Source organism: Leopardus geoffroyi, chromosome E1 (genome assembly GCF_018350155.1).
Source record: "Leopardus geoffroyi isolate Oge1 chromosome E1, O.geoffroyi_Oge1_pat1.0, whole genome shotgun sequence".
NCBI lineage: Eukaryota > Metazoa > Chordata > Mammalia > Carnivora > Felidae > Leopardus > Leopardus geoffroyi.
Window position 1 is genome coordinate 13,063,540 of NC_059330.1, and position 22,121 is coordinate 13,085,660.

Below are 22,121 nucleotides of genomic sequence, written 5' to 3' on the forward strand. Positions count from 1 at the left end.
AGCCCGCCGCAGCTCTCGGTCCTTGGTGGCGCCCAGAGCCCTGAGGACAGGGGCTGTGGCCCCTCCCGGACACGCCAGGCGCGCTCCCCGCAGGAGGCCTCAGTTCCCCCTTCCGCAGAATGGGCTGGCGGCCCAGCCTCTGCGCCCCGGGGCGCTGCGGGGGCGGGGCGGGGAGGCAGCGGGCTCCTAGGGCTGCCGGAAGGGGTGTGAGTGCGGGGGCGGGCTCCACGCCGCCCCGCCCCGGGGAGGGAGCCCGGGGCGCTGCATCCTGGCGCGGGCCTCCGCCGCCGCTGCAGCCACTGCCGTCGGGAAAGGTCCCGGCGCGGACATGACCTCGCGCGCCGCTCTCCTGGGCGGGAGCTCCCGGCGCCCAGCGCAGTAGCCCCGCGAAGAGGCGGCGGACTCGACGGTGCAGACCGCGCAGAAAACCAGGCGGGCGGCATGGAGGCGGCGCACCTGCTCTCGGCAGCCGACGTGCTGCGCCGCTTCTCGGTGACGGTCGAGGGCGGCCTGAGGCCAGAGCAGGTGACTAGCGCGCGAGAGCGCTACGGCCCCAACGGTGAGAGCGTCGGCCTGGCCAGGGAAGCGGGGACCCGCAGTTTCAGTTTACTCCCCTGCGCCGCAAAGGGGAGCGGACCTCTCCGGTTCCAACCCTCGGTTACCGCAGGCGGGCCGGAAGCGAGGGCCCCAGAAACTTCTGCAGATGCTCTTGGGGCACTCGGACGGGCTGCGCGGCCACCTTCGCGTGGGGGTGCAGGGCGGGTTCCGGGTTTAGAGACCTGACTCCTGGCTCCCCTTCCCCCAGGCCCAGGGATCTGTCCGGACCTTACAGGCTTTCCACATCCACTCCCCACCCCATCCACTCCCGCAAGCTTTAATCCACCCCCATCCGCGGTCAGCGCTGGGTTCCGGTCCCGCACTGCAACCTGCCCCCATTGTGCAAAGGCATTCGCCGACCTCAGCTGACCAGGGACCAACAGGGACTCTAAGACCCAGCCTCCCAGCTGGCCCAGAGGGTCTCCCCTGAGGGCTCAATAAACACCCAGAAGGTGCAATTTATCAGCTGGCAGCCTTGGTGCCCCCACCCCCACCTTCAGGTCTTCCTCTTTCTGCAACCCAAGGCGGATGTGGCTGGCGGGAGGGAGTCGGTGGGGGCTTTGAACTGCTTAGGCGGGAGACCTACCTCCCTGGGGGTGGCAGATTCAAGGCCTCGCTCAGGGAGTTGCCAGGATAGGCCTTTCCCTCCTGCGTGACCGTGACCGGGAGCAGCACCTGACTGCCGCTGGGCAGGGAGGGAGCGTTTATGCTGTTGCCGTTTGGGTGGAAGTGGTATCATTTCTTCTTATCTTCTAAGGAGTTTGGGATTCTCCATCTGCCAAAAGGCACAAGTACCAGGTACTACCCAGATGTGGCTCAGGCACACAGGTGGAAGATGGAGGGGTCCCCTCCTCAAGTCACTTCCAGTCAGGACTTGCCACCCTCTTCATTCACCCCCAGGGTACTGTGCACAATTTTTGGGATCCAGACGGAAATATACCCCCACTCCCCCAAGTGCAACCTGGACCCACTTTGTTTTAGGGCTTGGGGCCTCACCCTTTCAGGGATCCCGGCCAGCCAGAGGGGAAGGTGCTCTGGCCTGAGTGTCTTACTGCTCAGGGATGGCTTGAAAATTACAAAGAGCTGTCAGAAAGGGAGCTTTGGGTTTTGTATTGGCTTATGAAAACCACCTCTTATATAAATATTATCTTTCTGGAGCAGAAATCCTTTTCCAAAAAAATTAGTTGCTATATTTAGTTGAGCTGTGGGAGGAACTAGGGAGATAAATATTATTTAATATCCTCCATTAGTGACTTGGCAGGGAGGGTGTCATTGCTGCAAGAGGACAGGGCAGCGGGACTTTTCCCCCAACCCTGGGGTGGGGGTGGGGATGGGGGTCAGGGCAGCAGGTCTGGGGTTTCACAGCCTCTTTTGTGCCACTGTGGCCTCCAGCTTGGGAGTCCTGATTCCCAAGGAAAACTGGAGACCTAGCCCTTGGTTCTGCCTCCAGAAGCCCTGTGTGACCCTAGCCTACATCCCTCTTCTTTCTGGCTCCCATGTGTTCATTGATCCAGGAGACGAGAGGCTGCTTAAGAAGGAGGGAGCCTTAGTTCTCCCCCATATTATTTTGTCTAGTGAGGGGGGGTGACCAGTCCACTGAGCATCTGTGTGAAGTGATAGATAAGGATGTTGGTGTGGTGTGTAGGTCCACAAAGAGGTGGATGTGCTTTTGGAGGGTGTTAAGTAGGAAAAGTTGGGGGGGAGTGCTGATGGGGTCCCTGGTTCCCTTGTGCTCTGATAGTGGTAATAATAAAAGGTAATGTTCACCGAGCACTTACTATGTGCCAGGCACTATTAGCACTTTTCATCTCTTATTTCTTCCCCAAAACAATTCTGTGAAAACAGCCGTTGTCATTCCCATTTTGCAGAGGAGGTAACTGAGTCACCAGGAGGTTAGACAACTTGCCCAAGGTCATGTAATATTTGGTGGAGCCGGTCCTCGGTACCTGTCCCTCTCTAGCCTCCCTTTTTCTGTCTGTAGAAGGGAGTCACTGGTTCTACAGGCCTTGGGCCCCTGATGGTGGCTGTGCTAGGAGATGGGTCAATTAGGCAGGAGCTATCCCAGCAATGCCCCCAGCCCTCACAGGGCCCTAGAGATCCCTCAGATCACTGATTGGCTTCTTCTTCAGGAAGCATTCTGGGACTCTGGAAGTCCTCAGGTTAGGAGAGGGGAGCCAGCTGCCCCTTCCCGCATCATGCTCTCTCCAACCAGCCCCAGCTGAGGAGTCATCTGTGTTCTGCAGTTTCTATGGGCACTGGGGGGGGGGGGTCTTTCCCTCTTGGGTAACCTGGAGTGGTGTCTACTCGTGTCTGGGATTGGGCTGACAGAATTTTGAACCTTAGCTCTGTCCCATTCACAGCTGTGCAATCCTGGATAAGCCACTTTTCCTCTCTGTGCCTTGGTTTCTTCGTAAGTGAGGCCGTAATAAGACCCATGTCTTGGAGTTGCTTGCGAGTGTTTATGTGCACCAAGCCATCCCTCCTGGTAGCAGAAGAGTCTGGGCCAGGATCTGGGCCAGCTGGGTGGTGGGGTGGGCTAGACCTACAGGTGGAGGGAAACACCCCAGGGACAAGTGTCTTCCCCCGCCCCAGGAGTCTGTGCACCTGCAAGGTCGTTAGTGCTGGAAACCACAAGGAAGTCATTTGCTTAAGTCCTGAAGTTTGCAAATTCTGCTGGTAGAGGGAGGAAGGGAGGCTGGAAAGCAGGGGCTGGGGATCCTGTCCTCCTACCTTCTCTAACTCCTCCCTCCTCAGAGCTGGGGGATGGGCCTCAGCAGTGCTGTGAGTCTGCCAGCTGGGAATGCCCCATACACACAGAACACAGCCTCTCCCAACCCCAGTGAACAGATGTGTCCTCTGAAACCCCAACAGGGGAGTGCACAGGAGGCCCCTGGCCCAGCACCTCTCTAGAGTGTGCCCTTCCCAGCAGGTCCCAGAGGTGCCCAGGACTCCATTTCTTTGGGGGGCTTTCTACATCCTTTCAGTTTATTTTTTGAATAAAAATGTACACACAGTACAACATTCAAAGGGTTAAAAGGTACGGTAAAGTCTCCCCAGACCTGTCCAGCCACCTAGTATTCCCAGGGTCTTGTGTCTCCTTCCCTAGGTATGCTGTGTACATACTCCTTTGGACCCTTATGATCTTTTTCACACGAAAGGGAGTGGATCGTGAGTGCTGTTCTGCCCCTGCTTTCCACGTGATAATCACTCTCGGAGATGGTGTCTTGTGGAGCATCCTGGGGCTTCCTAGTAGCTATGCAGGGTTTCATGTGGCTCTTCCGGTATTTCTTCACCTGGCTTTTGGAGGGCACTGCGATTGTTCATAGCCTCTCCTGTCACACGTCACAAGGCATATTCTTGTCCCCACATCACTTCACACACTTGTCAATATTGCCAAAGGATACATTCCTAGAAGTGGAGTTGCTGGGTAAAACAGCATGTGTACTTTACATTTTGACAACTATTGCTGAATTGTTCTCCATAAAGTTGTACCTGTTGACCTGCCTGTTTCGTCACCCCTGCACCATTGCCATCATCACCAGACATTTTGATCTGTGCCAATCTGATGGAAAAGTGTCCTTTCATAGTTTTACTTTGCATTTATCTGGTTACCAGTCATGTTGGGCCATTTTCCATGTATTTTGGAGCCATTTGATTTTCTTGTGTCCGTGAATGGGCTGCCCATCACCTTTGCTGGATGTGAGCCAAGGCAAGAGGCAGGACTGTGTTGGGCATGTCCTACCAAGCAGGCCAACACCTGAGGGCCCTGGAGAGCCCAGTGATGCGGAAGTCAGGCAAGATCCCAGAAGGTCTGGGGCGGTTCCTGTTCAAGGGAGCTAGGGAAAGGGCTCTAACAGGAACTGGAGCCTTCCATCTGTACACTGGATACAACGGCCCCAGAGCTGCAGGTGGGAGGGGTGGCTAGATTTAGATTATTGCCAGTCGTGTCTGGGCTGTGACCTTATCTCCTGCCTTCAGCCCGGGCCCCAGTTGGCTGCTGGAACTCAGGAAACCCATGTGTGTGGCCGTAGGAAACTTGGCCAAGGGGTGTGGGGCCAGGCAGGAGGAGGGGGTGAGGTCTGAGTGGTCCACCTTGCTGGGTGGCCTCAGGAAGACTTGTCCTTCCTTGGCCTCAGTGCCCTTCTCAGTGCAGACGTGGGATCCTGAGATTCCCCTGAAGGCCTTGCAGGATATGAAACGATTCTTGGATCTGAGGAAAGTGTGGTTTCCCTACAGGCATGGGAAGTTCCAGGTCTCTTAGGTCCACCCTAGATTTCATGCCCACTGGCCCTCTTGGGCAGCCTTGGCACTCCCCCGCCCCCACCCCAGGAACAGCATCCCCTCACACCAGGAGCTCCCTGAGGCAGGACCGAGTCTGTCCACACCATGCTGGCATATAGACGTTAAGCAGACCCTTTGCCTGGGTTTTCTACTGCCAGATCAGCCAGGTAGTCTGTGGGCCTCTGCATTTGGGGAGCTGCTTCCCAAGGCCCCCTGGAGGGCAGGACCATGTTGTCCACTCTAGATAGGTCCTAGAGACCCGGACGGGGCCAGGTGAACTGGGTGCGGTCTGCCCAGTGAAGGCGTCTCCCTGATTCTGCAAGTGATAACTTAATTGCCCTGTAAACTTACTTTTGAGGAAGACCTTGGCGAGCTCTTGCCTCTCCAGGCTGGAATCAACAATTTAGAAGTTGAAATACCAGTTTCCAATGTTTTGAGATGAGAAAAAGGAGTCAAGAGGGAAGATCAGGGGAGCAGGTGATGCATGCAGCCTGGGGTAGTCTTGGCCGTATACCCCACTTCTCCTGGGCTCCAGGCTGTGGGCCCAGGGCCTTGACCTGAACAATGGGGCGACTGAGTAAACAATTCTGTGAGGCTCTTTATGGACCCAGGGGTGACTCATTCCCTCCCCGCCTTGGAAGGGCTCCCATCAGGTGGGGGTGACCGCAATACTGATGACTAGTAAGAGAAGAGCGGAGGGATGGGTGGACGGGCTTTTCCAAGAAGGCTTCCTGGAAGGCTGGGGTTTAGATGAGGAGCTGAGAAAAGGTACTCTGCACAGAAAGAATGGCCCAAGCAAAACTTTGGAGGGGAAGAAGCTTTAGCAAAACCAGGGAAGGTAGTGGCAATTCTAAGGCATCTCACTTGGCTGGCAGATGTCCAGGATATAGGAGGATTCTGAAAGGTCAGCTTGGGGCAGATCCAGGAAGGCCCTGAAGGTCATGCTAAGGTCAGTCTTTATTCCTCAGGCCAAGGGGAGCCACCATTGGTCTGTGAGCAGCACAGAGGCAGGGTCATTCACTCATTTCCAAATCTTTATCGAGCACCTTCTATGTGCCAGGCACTGCTCTAGGTGCTGAAGACACTGCACTTGACAAATTACTACTGGCATGGAGCTTACGTTTTAATAACCAATATTATAGCTAATATTTACTGAGCATTTGCCATGTGCCGTGCATGTTGTTTAATCTTCACAGTGACTTCAGAAGTAGTTACTATCATTATCCCCATTTTGCAGATGGGGAAACTGAGGCACAGAGGGGGTTAATTGACTTGTCCATAGCCAAAGAACTATCAAGAGATAGAGCATGACTTGAACTTAGCCCTCTGGACCAGACTCCTTGCCCCAAGCCATGAAGCTTCTCTGATCATAGACTCCCTTTTGTCCTCCAGGGCCCACAGGCTATCTTCCAGGCCCCTTCAGGCCAGCCCCACATTGGGCATCTGGGGGCGTGGGCCAGCTCACTGACAGTAGTGACCTAGGGAAGGGGTTGGCTGGGAGAGTCCACCACGTACACTATTTCAGAAGAATAGTGGGGGACTGCATGCCACCGGGCTGGCCCAGCTGGGATGCGGAAGGGAATAGCACTTCCTGTTACTGTCTTTGGCTGCAGCCTGCTGAATGGCACCAAGAGGTGGGCAGGGCTGGGGCATTCTCCCCATTTAACAAATGGAGCATCTGACACTGTTGAGGGCTCGGTGCACCACCCCCTCCACATGCAGCCTGAGGATAGCAAGGGGGAACCAGCATCTTCCAGGGACGCCTGGGGAGAGGCTGGGACAGTGCTTTCCTAGCCCCTGGGTTCCCTCCGTGGCCCTAGGACCCCGTCACGTGAAGGGACAGCCCCAGGGTTGTCTGGGGTCTTGGCAGGATTAGAATTTGAAGTAGACCAGGCCTGAGCAGATGGAGCCTAGTAACCGTCAAAACACCACCTGTGAGGACAGCAGAGCCTTTGTGGGTAGGGACGATTTTGGCTAGTGGCTCTGGGATCACGACGAAGGGGTGAGCTAGTCGATGGAATCAGGGCACCCAGCCTAACAATCAGGACATAGGATGCCAAGTTTTTTCAGGTGACTTTGGCTAGCGAAGGCAGTGCAACAGGGATGGGAAGGCAGAGCAGCTTAGGAGTCAGCGCAGGAGGTGCTGAGCAGGGGGTCAAGAGCCAGACTACCCGAGTTTAAAATTTTTTTGCTTATTTATTTTTGAGAGAGAGAGACAGAGCGTGAGCAGGGGAGGGACAGAGAGAGAGGGAGACACAGAACCTGAAGCAGGCTCCAGGCTCTGAGCTGTCAGCACAGAGCCTGATGTGGGGCTCGAACTCACGGACCGCGAGATCATGACCTGAGTCGAAGTCGGATGCTTAACCGACTGAGCCCCCCAGGCGCCCCTGGACTACCCAAGTTTAAAGCTGCCACTTCGCAGCTGTATGACCATAAAGTAGTCATTCAACCTCTCTGTGCTTCAGTTATTTACTCTGTAAAAGGGGAATAATAATGGTATCTTCCTTCTCAGGTTGTTTGAGCATCACAAGAGAGTTAATGCCCAAGAGGATGCATGGCATTTGGCACGCCCAACACTAATAATTCTGCTATAATTATTCTGCTGTGGAGTACCTTCTTATATGGTCAGCATATAGTACCCACCCCATAAAGCACTTGGCACACTGCTTGGTACATAATAGGTGCTCAGTAAATGTGGTTCTTACTAATGTTAATAATGACAGCAGCCCTTCAGGGTGGGAGTGGGTACCCCATCTTCCAAAGAGGCTCAGGATCCCACAGGGAGCCAGCTGCTCAGGCAAAACTGGAAGCATGTGCACTGCATGTACAGGGACGGGCAGGGCATCTTCTGTGACCTCGTGGCTGGCTGAGCCTCCCCCAAGGGCAGTGGGTAGGTTACAAGGGGAACCTTGTGGTAGAGGCCAGGTCTGGGGAGAAGGGGGTATCAGTCAGGATCAGCTAGGTTATGCTGCAGTAACAAACCCCGTATCTCAGTGGCTGAAAACAGAACAGGTCATTTCTTGCTCACGCTGTAGATCTGTATGTCAGTGGCAGGTCGTCTGGGGGCTTTGTGTCTCCTGTACTCTGTGATTCTGATTCACAGAGCAAACATGTCTCACGGGTTGCTGGTTGTTGTAGCAGAAGGACAAAGAGCTCCGGATCTTCGCTGTCCAATGCTATAGCCACTAGCCTTGTTTGGCTGTTTAAATGTAAATGAATGAAAATTAAGTGAAATTTAAAATTCACCTACTCAGCCACACTAGCCACATTCCCAATGCTCAATAGTTACATGTGGTTAGTGGCTACTGTATGGGACAGTGCAGCTAGAGGACGCTTCCATCATCACAGAAAGTTCCACTAGACAGTACCCTTCTAAATAGAGAGTCTCCTGCCACCAATTTAATGCCCCCGCCCAGAACTAACATGCATCCTTCTTTTTGTAACTTGCACAAGGGCCAGAAGGTGCAGTCATACTATGTGCCCGCAAGGTGGGGACAATCAGAAGCATTTGGAGAACAAATGGCCACCAAAGAGTGGATCCTGAGTCGGATGTTGGGTCAGAGAGCAGAAGGGGAGAACTTGACAGATGACTGAGGCAGGCAGAGGGCAGCTTGGGGGGAATTTGAGCTGGTACGTGTGCCCCGGGACAATGCTTCCCAACCCCAGGCCTTGACCCTGCCCAGAAAAAATGCCCTAAGGAGTATGGTAGCCTAAGGGCTACATGCCTGACAGAGGGAGGGGTTAGGGAGACAGCAGGAGGGATTTGGGTGAGACTTATGGATAAACTCCCATTGGTCAGGAACCCTGAACATCCCCACAGAGGCGGGGGGTTCGGGAGTCTCCTGAGTAGAGCACAGCTGAAGCAGGCTGAGGTGTGCCATGAGGTTGGAAATATTCTGTGCCAAGGCTGGGGCATGGCAGACATGACCTCTAAAGGACCCCGCTGGATTGGAGAACTGGCCCAGAAAACTAGGCCTGGCCCTCCCCCTGCCTTTCCTGTTCACTTCAGCTAAATAGATCAGAAGGAAAAAGTCTGTTTGATTTTAATCTCAACGCAGGACACTGGAGATTACATTTTCCACGGAAAATGTCAGCCGTTGCCTAAAATAGGACCAGAAAATATATTTTTAGGTTATGTGTTTCCCTCCTGGATTTCTGCATCCCAGTGGGCTGCTTGATACTCTCCATGGTTCAGCTGCCGGATGCCCCAGATCCTCCGAACAGGTGGTCTGGGGAGAGGCCTCCCACAAGGAGAATGGTTGTGGGTATTCGAGCTCAAAACAGGTGGACAGATACAAGGACCTGTGCCAAGAAGGAAGAAGAGGAAGGGAGAGCCAGCCTAGGTTAGAGCCTCAGAGTCCGCGTTGTTGACAAGCTCCCAGGTGATGCCAGTGCTGCTAGCCCAGAGACAGGCCAATGAGTAGCAGGGCTCAGGGAGGCTCAGTCTGGGAGGAGCCTCAGGCCTCAACAGAGCCTGACTTCAGCCCTTGGAGGGAGAAGCCCATTGGACTCCACTCTTTGAGTCCCAGCTCCTGTCCCTTCCCCTAGACTTACCTACTTGCTCTGTGACCTTGTTCAAGCCACTTTTCCACTCTGGATCTCAGTTCTTATACCTGCGGAACAGGATGAGCATTCCTGCCCTGTCTCCCTTTAGACTGTTGGGAAGATTCAAAGACTCCAGGTACTGAGGCAGCCGGCTCGCCTGGAATAAAAGGTCCTTCAGGAAATGGAGGAGATAAAAATAGAGCTTGTAAAGTGACAGCAGGTCCTGGTGGTGTTTGGGAACATCATTCCTCAAACTGTTCTACGGGTCACAGACCAGGCGCGTGGGATGGATCTTCATGGAGTTTGCCCAGAGTGGAGGGTTTGGGGGTGGGGGGGGGCAAGGTGAGACTCAGCCTCTAGGAACTTAACCATGGCAGGGTGCCTGGGGTGCTGGCTGCTGAGGTTGTGTCCAAGGGAACCCCCAGGTATGGGGGACTCAGCAGGCTGTCTGTGCTATAGACCTTGTCCAAGTATTCCCGGGGGAGCAGGTAAGTCAGAAGTAGCCTGAGCTAAAATCAAGTAAAATTTTAAATTTTACTTAATTTTCATTCATTTAAATTTGAGGGAGGGGCTACCTTGCCATGGCCATAGAGGACATTGAACAGGATTGAGCAGCCGTCTGAGAAAGAGCAGTGCAGGGGAGCTATCACCTCACTGGTGACCTTTGGGGGTCCCTTCTCTTCAACAGTTTGCTCAGTTTCTCTGTGCAGTGGAGGAGGGTCTAGAAGGACCCATGTCCCAAGGTGAGCCATGCCATACCAGATCTTCCTCAACCAGAGTGGGATGAAGCAAGGGGAGCAATGGAAGCCTCTGTGCTCAGACCATCCATTCTGTGACCTCAGAGAGCTATGGGGACATCTCTCGACCATCATGGTGGTCTGGGTAGGCATAGTGGGGAGGGACTGCTGAGACTCCTCCACGGCCCCACTGCATAACCCGATTATCTCTTGTCTCCTCATGGCTCCTGTGACTGCCTGGATCCCACAGAGCTCCCAACTGAAGAAGGTAAGGCTTGGGCCAGGGTGGGCTGCAAGGCCACCAGGCAACATTCTTGGGCCATTCACTGTCAGGTTGTAGCCTTCCCTCTCCCCAACAGAGTGAGGCTTTGCCAAGCACCGCCCCCCCCCCCCCAGTATCACCCACCTGTGCCTGTAGGGCCTCAGGCTCTCAGTCTTTAAATAGTATGGAGGGAGTGGGCCAGGTGGTCTCTGAGGCGGTGCCAGCTCTGAATGGGGGCAAGTCACTTGGTAAGGAATCCAGGCTTCACCTAGTACTCCGGTTCTCAGGGAAGTCCCTGTGGGAGCTGGTGCTGGAGCAGTTTGAAGACCTCCTGGTGCGCATCCTGCTGTTGGCTGCCCTGGTCTCCTTCGTAAGTAAGGCCCCCGTCCCACAGCATCGGTCTTCCCGGAAGGGAAGGCCAGGTTGGGGCAGTGCTCAGAGGCCCAGGCTCTGAATCACAGGTCTGTCCTCTTAGCCATGGGCATCCCTGGACCCCTACACACCTCTTGCCTTGCTCAGACTTCAGCTTCCCTCAAAGCCTGCCTCCCCAGTGGTATTCCCTAGTTGTGACAATCAAATGTCTCTCGGGGTACCTAGGTAGCTCAGTTGGTTAAGTGTCTGACTCTTGGTTTCAGCTCAAGTCATGAGGTCACAGGTTCATGGGATCAAGCCCCGCATTGGGCTCTGTGCTGACAGGACAGAGCCCGCTTGGGATTCTTTCTCTCTCTCTCTCTGCCCCTCCCCCCTCATGCGCATGCATGAGTGCACACCTGTGCTGTCTCTCAAAATAAATAAATAAAACATGAAAAAAAAAAAAGTCTCCCTATGTTGCCAAATTATCCCTGGTGGTGGAGAGCCCTTTCCATGGTTCCCAATGCCCCACAGAAGAATTTGGACCTTAACCTCTTACAGCTTCTCTGTGGCTGCTTCTCCCTTTACTCTTCCGCTATTTTCACTGCCCGAAACCCTCCTGGACCTGTAGGATCAGGGGCCCAGGGTGGAGCTGTGGGGGGTGGGGGGGGACGGTGATTGTCACTGATGGCTGAGCAGCAGAAACCCAAGGGTAATGCAGGGAAATGGCCCCCTGGGAGTGGACACAGTTCCTGCTGTTGGCCCTGTGCCCAGCAGGGCCTGGGGAGGAGACCTCATGTAGGTAACATGGAGTGCGGGGCAGCGGGGGCCCAGCTGTATCTGGCCTTCCTGGCAACTGTCCTTGTAGAAACTGAGGACTCCTCCAGAGAAAAAAAAACCCTATCTATGCAGGTGCCTACAACAGCTTAGCCAAAAGGGTGCTGATACTCCTCTACAGTACAGATGGACACACTGAGACCCGTGGAGGGGAGTGACAAGTACCCACTTGGGCCAAGAGGTGGGAATGGGACTTTAACCAGGTCTTTTGCCTCCAGGCCTGGACTCTGACTGAAATTATGCTTCTCTGGCCAGTGGACTTCAGGCATTAGTCCGCAATGGGATCAGCTGGGTTTGTTCAAACATAGACTGTTGGGGCCTCACCCCAGACTTTCTGACTCAGGGGAACTGAGATGGACCCTGAGAATTGCATTTCTAACAAGTTCCCAGATGCTGCTGCTGCCGCCAGTCTGGCATCACACTTGGAGAACCACAGCTGGGCACGCTGGCAGCTGTATAACCGCCCCTTGTCCTGAAAGTCGGCTGGGTGGGATGCGGGCCATGACAGTCACTAACTGCAAGAGCTGAGTGTTCTAAGCCAGAGCCTCAGAGCAGCCCTCTCCAAGCCCAGGGCGCCCTGGGGGGATCTCTCCCAAAGCAGGAGAGCAGACAGGAGATCCGGGGTGTGAAGGAAACGGTGAGCAGACCCCGGCGCACAGCGTAGCCCCAGCTCACCAACTCTCACTCCATAGGTCCTGGCCTGGTTTGAGGAGGGCGAGGAGACCACAACAGCCTTCGTGGAGCCTCTGGTCATCATGCTGATCCTCGTGGCCAATGCCATCGTGGGCGTATGGCAGGTGGGAGGTAGAGGTGGGCTGGACCCTGGGGTGTCCCAGCTGCTGGATGTGACCGCCACTTGGTGTTAGAGTCCCGCTGCAGGTCCTTCTGCTTCTAGCTGTATCCCAGGCCCCAAGGGTGTCATTACAAGGGGTCAGCCAGCTAGGGCCAGTGGGGACAGACCACCTACCTGCCTCGTATTCTGCAGGAACGCAATGCTGAGAGTGCCATTGAGGCCCTGAAAGAGTATGAGCCTGAGATGGGTAAGGTGATCCGCTCGGACCGCAAGGGCGTGCAGAGGGTCCGTGCCCGGGACATCGTCCCTGGAGACATCGTGGAAGTAGCAGGTACACTGGGGGCCTCTTTTCATTATGTGATGCTGTCGAGCCCATCCCTCCCTTTGTCCCCATCTTTCTGGCTGTATACACAGAGCGGGGTGGCTGCTGGATCCCTCCAAAGCTTTTTGGCCAAAACCCCGTTGGACAGATATGGAGACTGTAGGCCACGGAGCAGCACCTATCTCAGGGATCACAGCTCAGGCCCTTGCCTCCCAGCCCCAGCCTTGGTTCCTGGCAGCTCTCCTGGCTTTGCTAGGGGGTGGTGCCTAAAGCCACACTCAGCCAACTCTCTCCCCACAGTGGGAGACAAAGTGCCCGCTGACCTCCGCCTCCTCGAGATCAAGTCCACCACTCTGAGAGTGGACCAGTCCATCCTGACAGGTGAGGCCTGGAGGCTGGGGCTGAGCAGGGGCTAGGTCAGGGGGTGGGGGGTGCCTTCACATAAGGCTTCTCATTTCTGATTCCACAACCAGGTGAATCGGTGTCTGTGACCAAACACACAGATGCTATCCTGGATCCCAGAGCTGTGAACCAGGACAAGAAGAACATGCTATTCTCTGTAAGTCCCTGGGATGGCTGGACACTGCTAATAAAAACAGTAACATTTAGATGAATCAGTTAAAGCCCTACAAAAAGAACTTCATCGATTATTGACAATATGTACAAATTTATGGTATTAGTGATAGCTTGTGTTTACTGAAGGCTGTGTGCCTGGCACTATTCTAAGCCCTTTACGTGTATTTATTCCTCACACTGCTTTTGAAATGAGTACTCTTATTCTTCACATTTTCCAGCAAGGAAACAGGCATAGAGAGGGTAAGTAAATTGCCCAAGGTCGCACAGCCAGTGAATGGCAGAGCTGGGATGTGAACTCAGACGCTCGGAGTCCAGAGATTTTCCTCCTACCTGCTAGGCTTTACCCTGCCTTAATCTATAGAGGGACAGAGCTTGCCTATAATTTCCCAGTGGAGACACCTCTAGAGAGAAGATGGTTGCCAAAGTGGTGGAGTATGGCAGAAACAGTTCATATCTCAGATGGGAAAACTGACCCCCTAAGGCAAGATGCCAGGGCCCGGTGGTTCTTTTCAGGGAGAGTGGTGGGTTCAGCCATGGTGGGAATGATATGGCCCTGTGGCCTCAGAGGTACTTAACCAGCGAAGGTTACAGGCCGCCCAGAAACAGCCAGAAGCTGAACACAGAAGCCACGATAGGTCAGGCCATTTGGCCATGTCCCAGGGCACCAAGGTATAGGGCTAGAAGACTTCCCCAGAAGTGACCAGAAATGGAGAACACAACATTTGCTCCGAGTTCTTCTTAAGAACTGCCTGCCTAGATGCATGGAAGCCTTGGACAAGCTGCTTTGGGGTGGGGAGGGACTTTACAAGGCATGCTCCAGCATCAGCAGCTGTCACTAAGCAGCCTTCTGAGGTGCACGCTCTGGCTAACTGCAGGTCATTTCCTTAGCTGAGGGGCCTGCAAATTGTGGGGGGCAGGGGGATGGGAGAGTAGAAGCTGCAATGCTCAGGACAAGAGAAAAGAAACTGAGGTTGCTACTGGCACCTACCTTTTCTCCAGCCTCAGCCCAGGACACCTGTCTGAAGGGGTACCGGGTTATTAGCCTCTTCAGAGAAGCTCCTTTATGGGACCATTTTATCAAAGAGGACACAGAGGCTCAAGTCCATTTTATCAAAGAGGACACAGAGGACACAGAGGCTAGCCTTTACATCAGGACTTAAGGATTTTACCAGGGCCCTGGGAGTGGATGGACGTAAACTTGTTTTCTGGATTCTTCAGTAAATATTTACAGATTATTTACCTAGGATCACAGTCAGCTTTGGCACTCCTACATGGCCACATTGGCTTTTTATGAATCACATTTTGGGGGATTGGTGTTGTGCTGTGCTGGTTGATCCTATCGTCAATATTGGCCTGGTGCTTCCCCATGCTAGTCACTGGGGACGTGGTGCTGAACCAAGCCCTTGCCTTCATAGAGCTGACACTGTCATCAAGATGACAGCGATAGCCTGGTCCTACATAGCTGCGTAAGTCTGAGAGCACTGACACGGAGACAAAAAGCCTAGTAGGGGGATAAGCACCTTACGCCAGCCCGAAGGAGTCAGGGGTCCTCAGCCCTAACCAGGGTGCTAAGCAGCCCTTCTCACCTCTCCCTTGGCCAGGGTACCAACATCGCATCGGGCAAGGCACTGGGGGTGGCAGTGGCCACAGGCCTGCACACAGAGCTGGGTAAGATCCGGAGTCAGATGGCGGCAGTGGAGCCAGAGCGGACACCGCTGCAGCACAAGCTGGATGAGTTCGGGCGGCAGCTGTCCCGTGCCATCTCTGTGATCTGTGTGGCCGTGTGGGTCATCAACATCAGCCACTTCGCTGACCCAGCCCATGGTGGCTCCTGGCTTCGTGGTGCCGTCTACTACTTCAAGATTGCCGTGGCTCTGGCTGTGGCTGCCATCCCTGAGGGCCTCCCAGCTGTTATCACTACATGCCTGGCTCTGGGCACACGGCGCATGGCACGCAAGAATGCCATTGTGCGGAGTCTGCCCTCTGTGGAGACGCTGGGCTGCACCTCGGTCATCTGCTCCGACAAGACCGGCACACTCACCACCAATCAGATGTCTGTCTGCCGGGTGAGTGGCTGCGGCCAGCTTGGGGCCCCACCGGTGTTGCCGTGTGGCGTTCAGCTGGCCGAATTCCCTCTTTGGGCTGCCCCTTGACTGCTCTTTGGCAGCGGATGGAGGAGAGAGCCTGTGGGCTGCCCCACGGTGGGGAGCAGATCCAGGTTTTCCCGGGGCAGAGCAGCTAAGTCTGGCTGGACACGTGTCACTAGAGCCCACATGTCACTGTGGCGGGTCATTGCCTATGAAGCTCAGTTTCTTCACCTGCAGTTTGGGTTTGCAAGCTTTGGTAGACAACCATAAAGGACACGGGAGGGGGTCAAGTGCAGCCTTGGCATCTGAGCCAGGTTCTGTCCTGCTCCACTGTGACTCTGCAGTCAACGCCTGTCACCAGATATGTCAGCTCCAGTGACCTGGGAAGGGCCAGGGCAGGAATTATTCATTTCTTGGCACTCAGTCCCAGATCCTGGGCCTGCTGCCTGCATGCTCCAGGGATTCTGGCTGAGACTCCAGCAGGCCCATGGGGCAGAGGGGTGGGTGGGGTAATGGTGCAGGTTGTGGGTTTCCCACCCCTCTCGGATTCTCCCATCCCCCTTCTCTCACCTCTGCTCCATAATCTGCCCACTGGGAAACTCAGGCTCTGTATCCGAGAACGTGAAGCCCGTCAGAGGTTGTCACAGGGGAAGGGGCACCAGCAAGCTTTATATCCTGAGGCCCCTGACCTTTAAAATCTCTAGTAGGACTTCATTTGAACAGAGGGTTCCTTAACTGAAATAAAGATTTGAAAAACACACTATGGGGAAGTTGTAGAGGCCGTACGTGCTGGACAGGGAGCTGAGAAACGACTTCTCAAGAGTTATGCTGGCTGGAGGGCTGCCGCCTAGGAGCAGGGAGGAGAGCTCAAAGGAAGGGGCATTTAGTGAGCACCTCCTGGGTGCTGAGCTGGCCATTGGCTTGGGAATGTACGGCAAAGCAGTTTCCAGAAAGCAAGAGCTCTCCCTGGCAGAGCTGGCTGACAGACAAGAAAATGGGCTGCCCTGGGAGGGGTGAACCCCCTGACCCTGAAGTTCACAGGTAGGGGCCGGGTGACCCGGCAGGCCTAAGAGCACACTCTCTGGGAACACCTTTGGGCAGGAGGGTCTCTGCCTCAGAGCAGGCCGTGGGTTTCCTCCCTTGGGGGCCAGGAACTCATCCTTTCAAAGGGAAGAGAGGGGCAGCTCTAGTGTGACCCCACTCTCTTCTCATGTTACCGGTGGAGAAACTAATGCTCAGGTTCTCAGCCAGGAATCGCATAACAAAATGGGCAAGGACCCAGGCTTTCTGCCGCTCCTTCCAGAACATTGAAGAACCAGCCATAAACCCGTCAGGGGTCCAGAGCAGAGGCCCTGCCTCAGCCTGAACCCTACCCTTAACACTGTATCTCTCAGACCTTGGCAAGAGGGAAGGCCAGTGGCTTTTCTGGGGGCCCAGAGAACCCCACCCTGGTATCAGGCTTTATTCAGACCGGTTGCCCAAGGAGGAGAGAGGTGGGGGCTTGCCTGAGCATGCTTCTACGCTCCCCAGATGTTCGTGGTAGCCGAAGCTGAAGGAAGCTCCTGCCGTTTGCACGAGTTCACCATCTCCGGCACCACTTACGCCCCGGAGGGCGAAGTGTGAGTGCTGGGCGAGGGAGAGCGGGTGGGCGTGGTTTCCTGGTGAGCTGGGCTACAGCGGACAGAGGGCTCCGAGAGTCGTCAGTGGGCGAGGCTTCCTGGGGGCGGGATCAAGAAGCTGTGCGCCTCCCAGGGGCCGGGCCAAATGCCCCGGTACTGAGACCCAGCCCCACAGGAGGCAGGCGGAGCAGCTCGTGCGCTGTGGGCAGTTCGATGGGCTGGTGGAGCTGGCGACAATCTGTGCCCTGTGCAACGACTCAGCGCTGGACTACAATGAGGTGGGCCCCAGCTCCCTTTCGTGACCTCCCTAGTATCCAGGTGCCCAAGACAGACGCTTCTTTGAGTCTCAGAACTCCCAGGATTGGCAGTCCCTTACCCTTTGGAGTGCCACACCCCAGGGGCACTGCCACCCCTGCACAATCCCCCACTGCCATTCCTTCCTCAGACTGGCTTTAGAACCAGTGCCCTAAGTGCCTTAGGGCTCTTGGACTGTGGGGGACTGTAATGTAAGGGACTGTAGTGCCAGGGTGCCTAGAGGAAGAAATTAGGGGAGCAGGGCTAGGGAGGGTGTTTAAAGTAGAAGGCACAGCCCGAAAAAGGCCCATAGGTCGTAACAGCCTGATGTGATGTAGGCATTGAATGGCCTTGACTGCAGCTGGAGCAGAATGGAACATGCAGGAAGACACTCCTACCTGAGGGAAGGACTTGACCACACCAAGTCAGGTCCCATAACGAGCTGAGGACAATAGTGAGCCACCAAAGGGTTTTGAGCAGGAGAGTGATAATGGTCAGATCTGCATTTACGAAAGATCAGGCTTCTATGTGAAGGATGGAACAGATAGGGCAAGACTGGATTCAGGAAGTCCTGTGTGGTCCTCCGGGTCAGAGAGTTGCTGGCTGGGGCTTCAGGGAAAGGGGAGAAGGCATAGGTTGGAGAGAGAATTAGGAACAAAACTCCCGGGACTTGGTGACTGGTTAGGTGAAAGAGTCGGAGGATAGCTCCTGGTTGGTGTCCGGGCTGGGACTGTCACTGGAATGGCAAATACAGGGGGAAGGGGAGGTGGCCTGAGGGTCAGTAAGGAACCAAGTCCCACAGGCAGCTTGGAGTTCAGGGGAAAGGTCACTGCCAGGCTGGGCACTGGAAGTCAAGCACATGAAAGGTGGGGGGAGCAGGGAGCGTAGGAGGCCTCAGGGAGAGAAGATGGGAGGGGAGAAGCAGGGACCGGACTGCAGGGTTTAGAAAGAGGAATCTGGAGAAGGAGGCTGGGAAGGAGCATGCGGAGCATGAGGTAGACGGCCGGGAGAACACATGTTCACTGATGTCAGGGAAGGGTCAGAAGGGAAGGGAAGCATCAGTGTCGGATGCTACCCAGACCTCATGTCAGCTGGGCTGGGAAGGGTCCAGAGGCCTGATGCAAAGGAGGTTTAAGGTAACTGGCCAAGGGAGCTCTAGGGGTCAGGGAGTGAGTGCGAGGTGAGGCTTGGGGGTCCACTGGAGGCTTTCCTGCTCTTCACGCCCTGTACTCTGGGCCCCACCAGGCTAAGGGCGTATATGAGAAGGTGGGAGAGGCCACGGAGACAGCCCTGACTTGCCTGGTGGAGAAAATGAACGTGTTTGACACCAACCTCCAGGCCCTGTCCCGAGTGGAACGAGCCAGTGCCTGCAATGCGGTGAGTAGAGTGAGAGCTCTGGCCACAGGCCTCATAGCGGGGGCTTCTGGGTATCTAGAGAAGGGAGAGAGGAAGGCGAAATCTTGGGAGGCTTCTGGGAGGAGGAGGGACTTCAGACGCTAGTAAGACTTAGCTAGGAAGAAAAGAGAGGAAAAGACTGAGTGTGGGCGAGGATTCAGAGTTGGGAAGTACACAGCATGGTCAGGAAGTGGCAAGCTTTTGGCATTTCTCAGGCTGGAGAGGGAGATGGGGGCTTCCAATGCCAGGCTCAGAGGAGGATAGGCACCATCCCACAGGGAGCAGGAGGCTCTTCGTAGGATCGGGCAGCTGGAAAGAAAGCAGTGAGACTTGCTGGCTCTGCCTCTCACATCCTGACCCTCCTGGGCCCCGTAGGTCATCAAGCAGCTGATGCGGAAGGAGTTTACTTTGGAGTTCTCCCGGGACCGGAAGTCCATGTCAGTGTACTGCACGCCCACTCGCCCTGGCCTGGCAGCCCAGGGCAGCAAGATGTTTGTGAAGGTGGGGCCTGCCTAACTGGCCTAGGGCCGCTGCCCATGTGGAGTCCCTGGGAGATCCGATCTCCAGTGTTCTAAAGAGCCAGTGACTGCAGCTGTGGGAGACCAAGGGAGCTGTGAGGCCCACGGTCAAAGCAGCGGATCCAGAACGAGGGTGGTCAGCCTGCCATGGGGCACTGGGAGCAGGATCTGGTCTTGGTGGAGATAAAGCCGGGGCTAGGCACCAAGGCCTGCCCCTCACCATGGTCCCAGCCCTGGGCTGAGAGGCACTGCCTCACCACATGACCTTGGGGTCACCTTTGCTCTTCCATGGGCCTCAGTCTCCCCATCCAAATGGCAGGATCAAGCTGGAAGGTCTCGGAAGCCTTTCACCTCTGATGAGGGGCATTGAGGTAGTTGGTGCCCATCTTTGGTGCTTCATGTTTTGGCAACTGAGTCCTAGAGAGGGAAGTCTCCCATCCAGACTTCTGCCCATAGCACTGTTACTGTCACTGCTTTTCAACCTGAAGTAGGAATCACAGCCCTAACTTCATGCTGAAGTGGAAGTTTTAACTTCTTTTGAAATGAAAAGGCTTCTGTATTGGGATCTCAGGCTACTTTGAAAACTTAGCCACTTTGAAAACTCTCCTCTCCTTTGGGGAGAGGGAGAAGGCATGACGAAGGGCTCAGAAGCTATTCCCAGGCCCAGGGTGAGACCCAAGGTGAGACCCCAAGGCTACTGAGGAGCCTGTCACCCCTGTCACATTTTCCCAGGGCCACACCCACCACCCCTCAGCATGGCTGTGTCTCTGGTCCCCAGGCAGGGCTCAGCCTGCTTCCCGTTGCTGAACCCCCCTACAGAATTGGGATCCTGGTAGCACCAGGTTGGCAGGGAAACAGGGCATGTAGGAGGACTGCCAATCCTATTCCCACCCCCTGCCCCAGATGCTGTAGCAGACCTTCTCAGCTCTGGATTGGTGGGGGGAGGGGGCCTCCCCACGGGCAGCCACTACCCCCCCATTCCTTTTGGGTTTCTCCCAGTGGGGCCCCCTTGGTTTCCACTCTGAGCTTCCAGAGAATGGATTCTGGTCCATGCCTTGCTGTGTGTCCCCTTGGATGGCCTTTTCCCATTTCTGGGCCTCAACTTCCTCTGTTGGGCAAGAGGGAAAGGAGGGGTCCTAACTGACAGAGTTACCTCTCCCCTCCCCCATGACGCAGGGGGCTCCTGAGAGTGTGATCGAGCGCTGCAGCTCAGTCCGAGTGGGAAGCCGCACAGTACCCCTGAACGCCACCTCCAGGGAGCAGATCCTCGCCAAAATCCGGGATTGGGGCTCCGGCTCAGACACGCTGCGTTGCCTGGCACTGGCCACTCGGGATGCACCCCCAAGGAAGGAGGACATGCAGCTGGATGACTGCGGCAAATTTGCGCAGTACGAGGTGCGTGCCAGGGCAGGGCCCAGGGCTGGGAGCCACATGTCTCCCTGCCAGGGCCGGGCAGGTAGCAGCTTGAGCGTGGGCCCAGGCCCCACTTGCATCTGCGCCCTCCCTACAGATGGACCTGACTTTTGTGGGCTGCGTGGGCATGCTGGACCCTCCAAGGCCCGAGGTGGCTGCTTGCATCGCACGCTGCCACCAGGCCGGCATCCGTGTGGTCATGATCACAGGGGACAACAAAGGCACAGCTGTGGCCATCTGCCGCCGGCTTGGCATCTTCAAGGACACAGAGGATGTGGTGGGCAAAGCCTACACGGGTCGCGAATTCGATGACCTCAGCCCTGAGCAGCAACGCCAGGCCTGCCGCACAGCGTGCTGCTTCGCCCGTGTGGAACCTGCACACAAGTCCCGAATTGTAGAGAACCTACAGTCCTTCAATGAGATCACCGCCATGGTGAGGCCACAAGATGGGAGCCTAGTGGAGGTGGTGAGGAGTTGGGAGGGGGAGGAGGGTCACTGACCAGAGAGCTGGGAAGGAGCAACCCGTACAACATCTGCCCCTGCTTCATTCTTATTTTTTCGGCATTTTATTACAAAAAATCTCAAGCACAAAAAGAAATTAAAATAGTTTTTTAGTAAACATCTATAATATCCATGATCTAGATTCTACAAGTAACGTTCTGTTATATTTGCTTTGCACATACCTATCCATCTATCCATCCTTAATCCAGCTTTTCTTAAGTAAATTTCAAAGTAAATTGCAGGCATCAGTACGCTTCACCCTCACATAATTTAGAATGCATACTCTATCTAGAGAGCAGCATTTCTTTGTGGTTCTATTTTTTTTCCTTTTTGAGGTAAAACTAACATGCAATGAAATGCACAAGTCTTAAGCATAGCATTCATTTGACATGTTTTGATAAATGCAGACACACCTTTGGGTGTCATCCAAACTCTTATCAAGATAAGGAATATTACCATGGAGACATGAAGTTCCCTCATGCACCTTCCCCATCAGGACCCTCTCCCACAACAGGCCATTTTTCCACCATAGATTGTCTGTCCTAGATTTTCATATGAATGGAATCATATAGTATGTATTCTTGTGTGTGGCTTCTTTGTTTTGAAATTTATCCATGTGGCTTTGGGTATCAGTAGATGATTGCTTTTTTTTTTTTTTTTTTTTAAGCATTGAGTAGCGTTCCACTGTGAGTCAGTTTACTTATCCATTCACCTTTCGATGGGCATTTTGTTTGGGCCCAGTTTTTGTTTTGTCTCATTCTTGATTACTAACCTATTCATCAACACCCAGCTGATTCTTGAACCCAGTCTCACCCCTGACCTGGCCTCTGTTGACCTCTAGCCCCCATTTCTTTACTTTAATGCTGACCTGTGATCCAGTCTTGACCTTGGTACTGAGCTGGGCACCAATCTTGACTTGACCATAATTATAATCTGGTTCTTGACTTTATTTTTGACCTTCATATTGACTTGGTCCCTGACCTTGAACTTGAC

General features: G+C 54.7%; 1 protein-coding gene across 6 annotated transcripts in view; it reads left to right on the top strand.

Annotated features, from left to right (window-relative positions):
* Positions 1 to 239: 239 nt before the first annotated feature.
* ATP2A3 (ATPase sarcoplasmic/endoplasmic reticulum Ca2+ transporting 3) overlaps positions 240 to 22,121 on the top strand; it is a 34,304-nt gene continuing 12,422 nt past the window's right edge. For 2 of the 6 annotated variants that reach the window (XM_045487668.1, XM_045487669.1), the window contains exons 1-14: positions 243 to 559; positions 10,411 to 10,428; positions 10,710 to 10,792; positions 12,303 to 12,407; positions 12,596 to 12,734; positions 13,026 to 13,106; positions 13,199 to 13,284; positions 14,903 to 15,367; positions 16,919 to 17,007; positions 17,183 to 17,285; positions 18,547 to 18,678; positions 19,072 to 19,197; positions 20,391 to 20,609; positions 20,725 to 21,060. In XM_045487668.1, the coding sequence (XP_045343624.1) occupies positions 442 to 559; positions 10,411 to 10,428; positions 10,710 to 10,792; positions 12,303 to 12,407; positions 12,596 to 12,734; positions 13,026 to 13,106; positions 13,199 to 13,284; positions 14,903 to 15,367; positions 16,919 to 17,007; positions 17,183 to 17,285; positions 18,547 to 18,678; positions 19,072 to 19,197; positions 20,391 to 20,609; positions 20,725 to 21,060 (2,100 nt within the window). In that variant the 5' untranslated portion in view covers positions 243 to 441. Of the gene's footprint in view, positions 560 to 10,141; positions 10,167 to 10,410; positions 10,429 to 10,709; positions 10,793 to 12,302; positions 12,408 to 12,595; positions 12,735 to 13,025; positions 13,107 to 13,198; positions 13,285 to 14,902; positions 15,368 to 16,918; positions 17,008 to 17,182; positions 17,286 to 18,546; positions 18,679 to 19,071; positions 19,198 to 20,390; positions 20,610 to 20,724; positions 21,061 to 22,121 lie in introns of those variants that run through there. The other 4 variants (XM_045487672.1, XM_045487673.1, XM_045487671.1 and 1 more) reach the window with 4 other exon arrangements.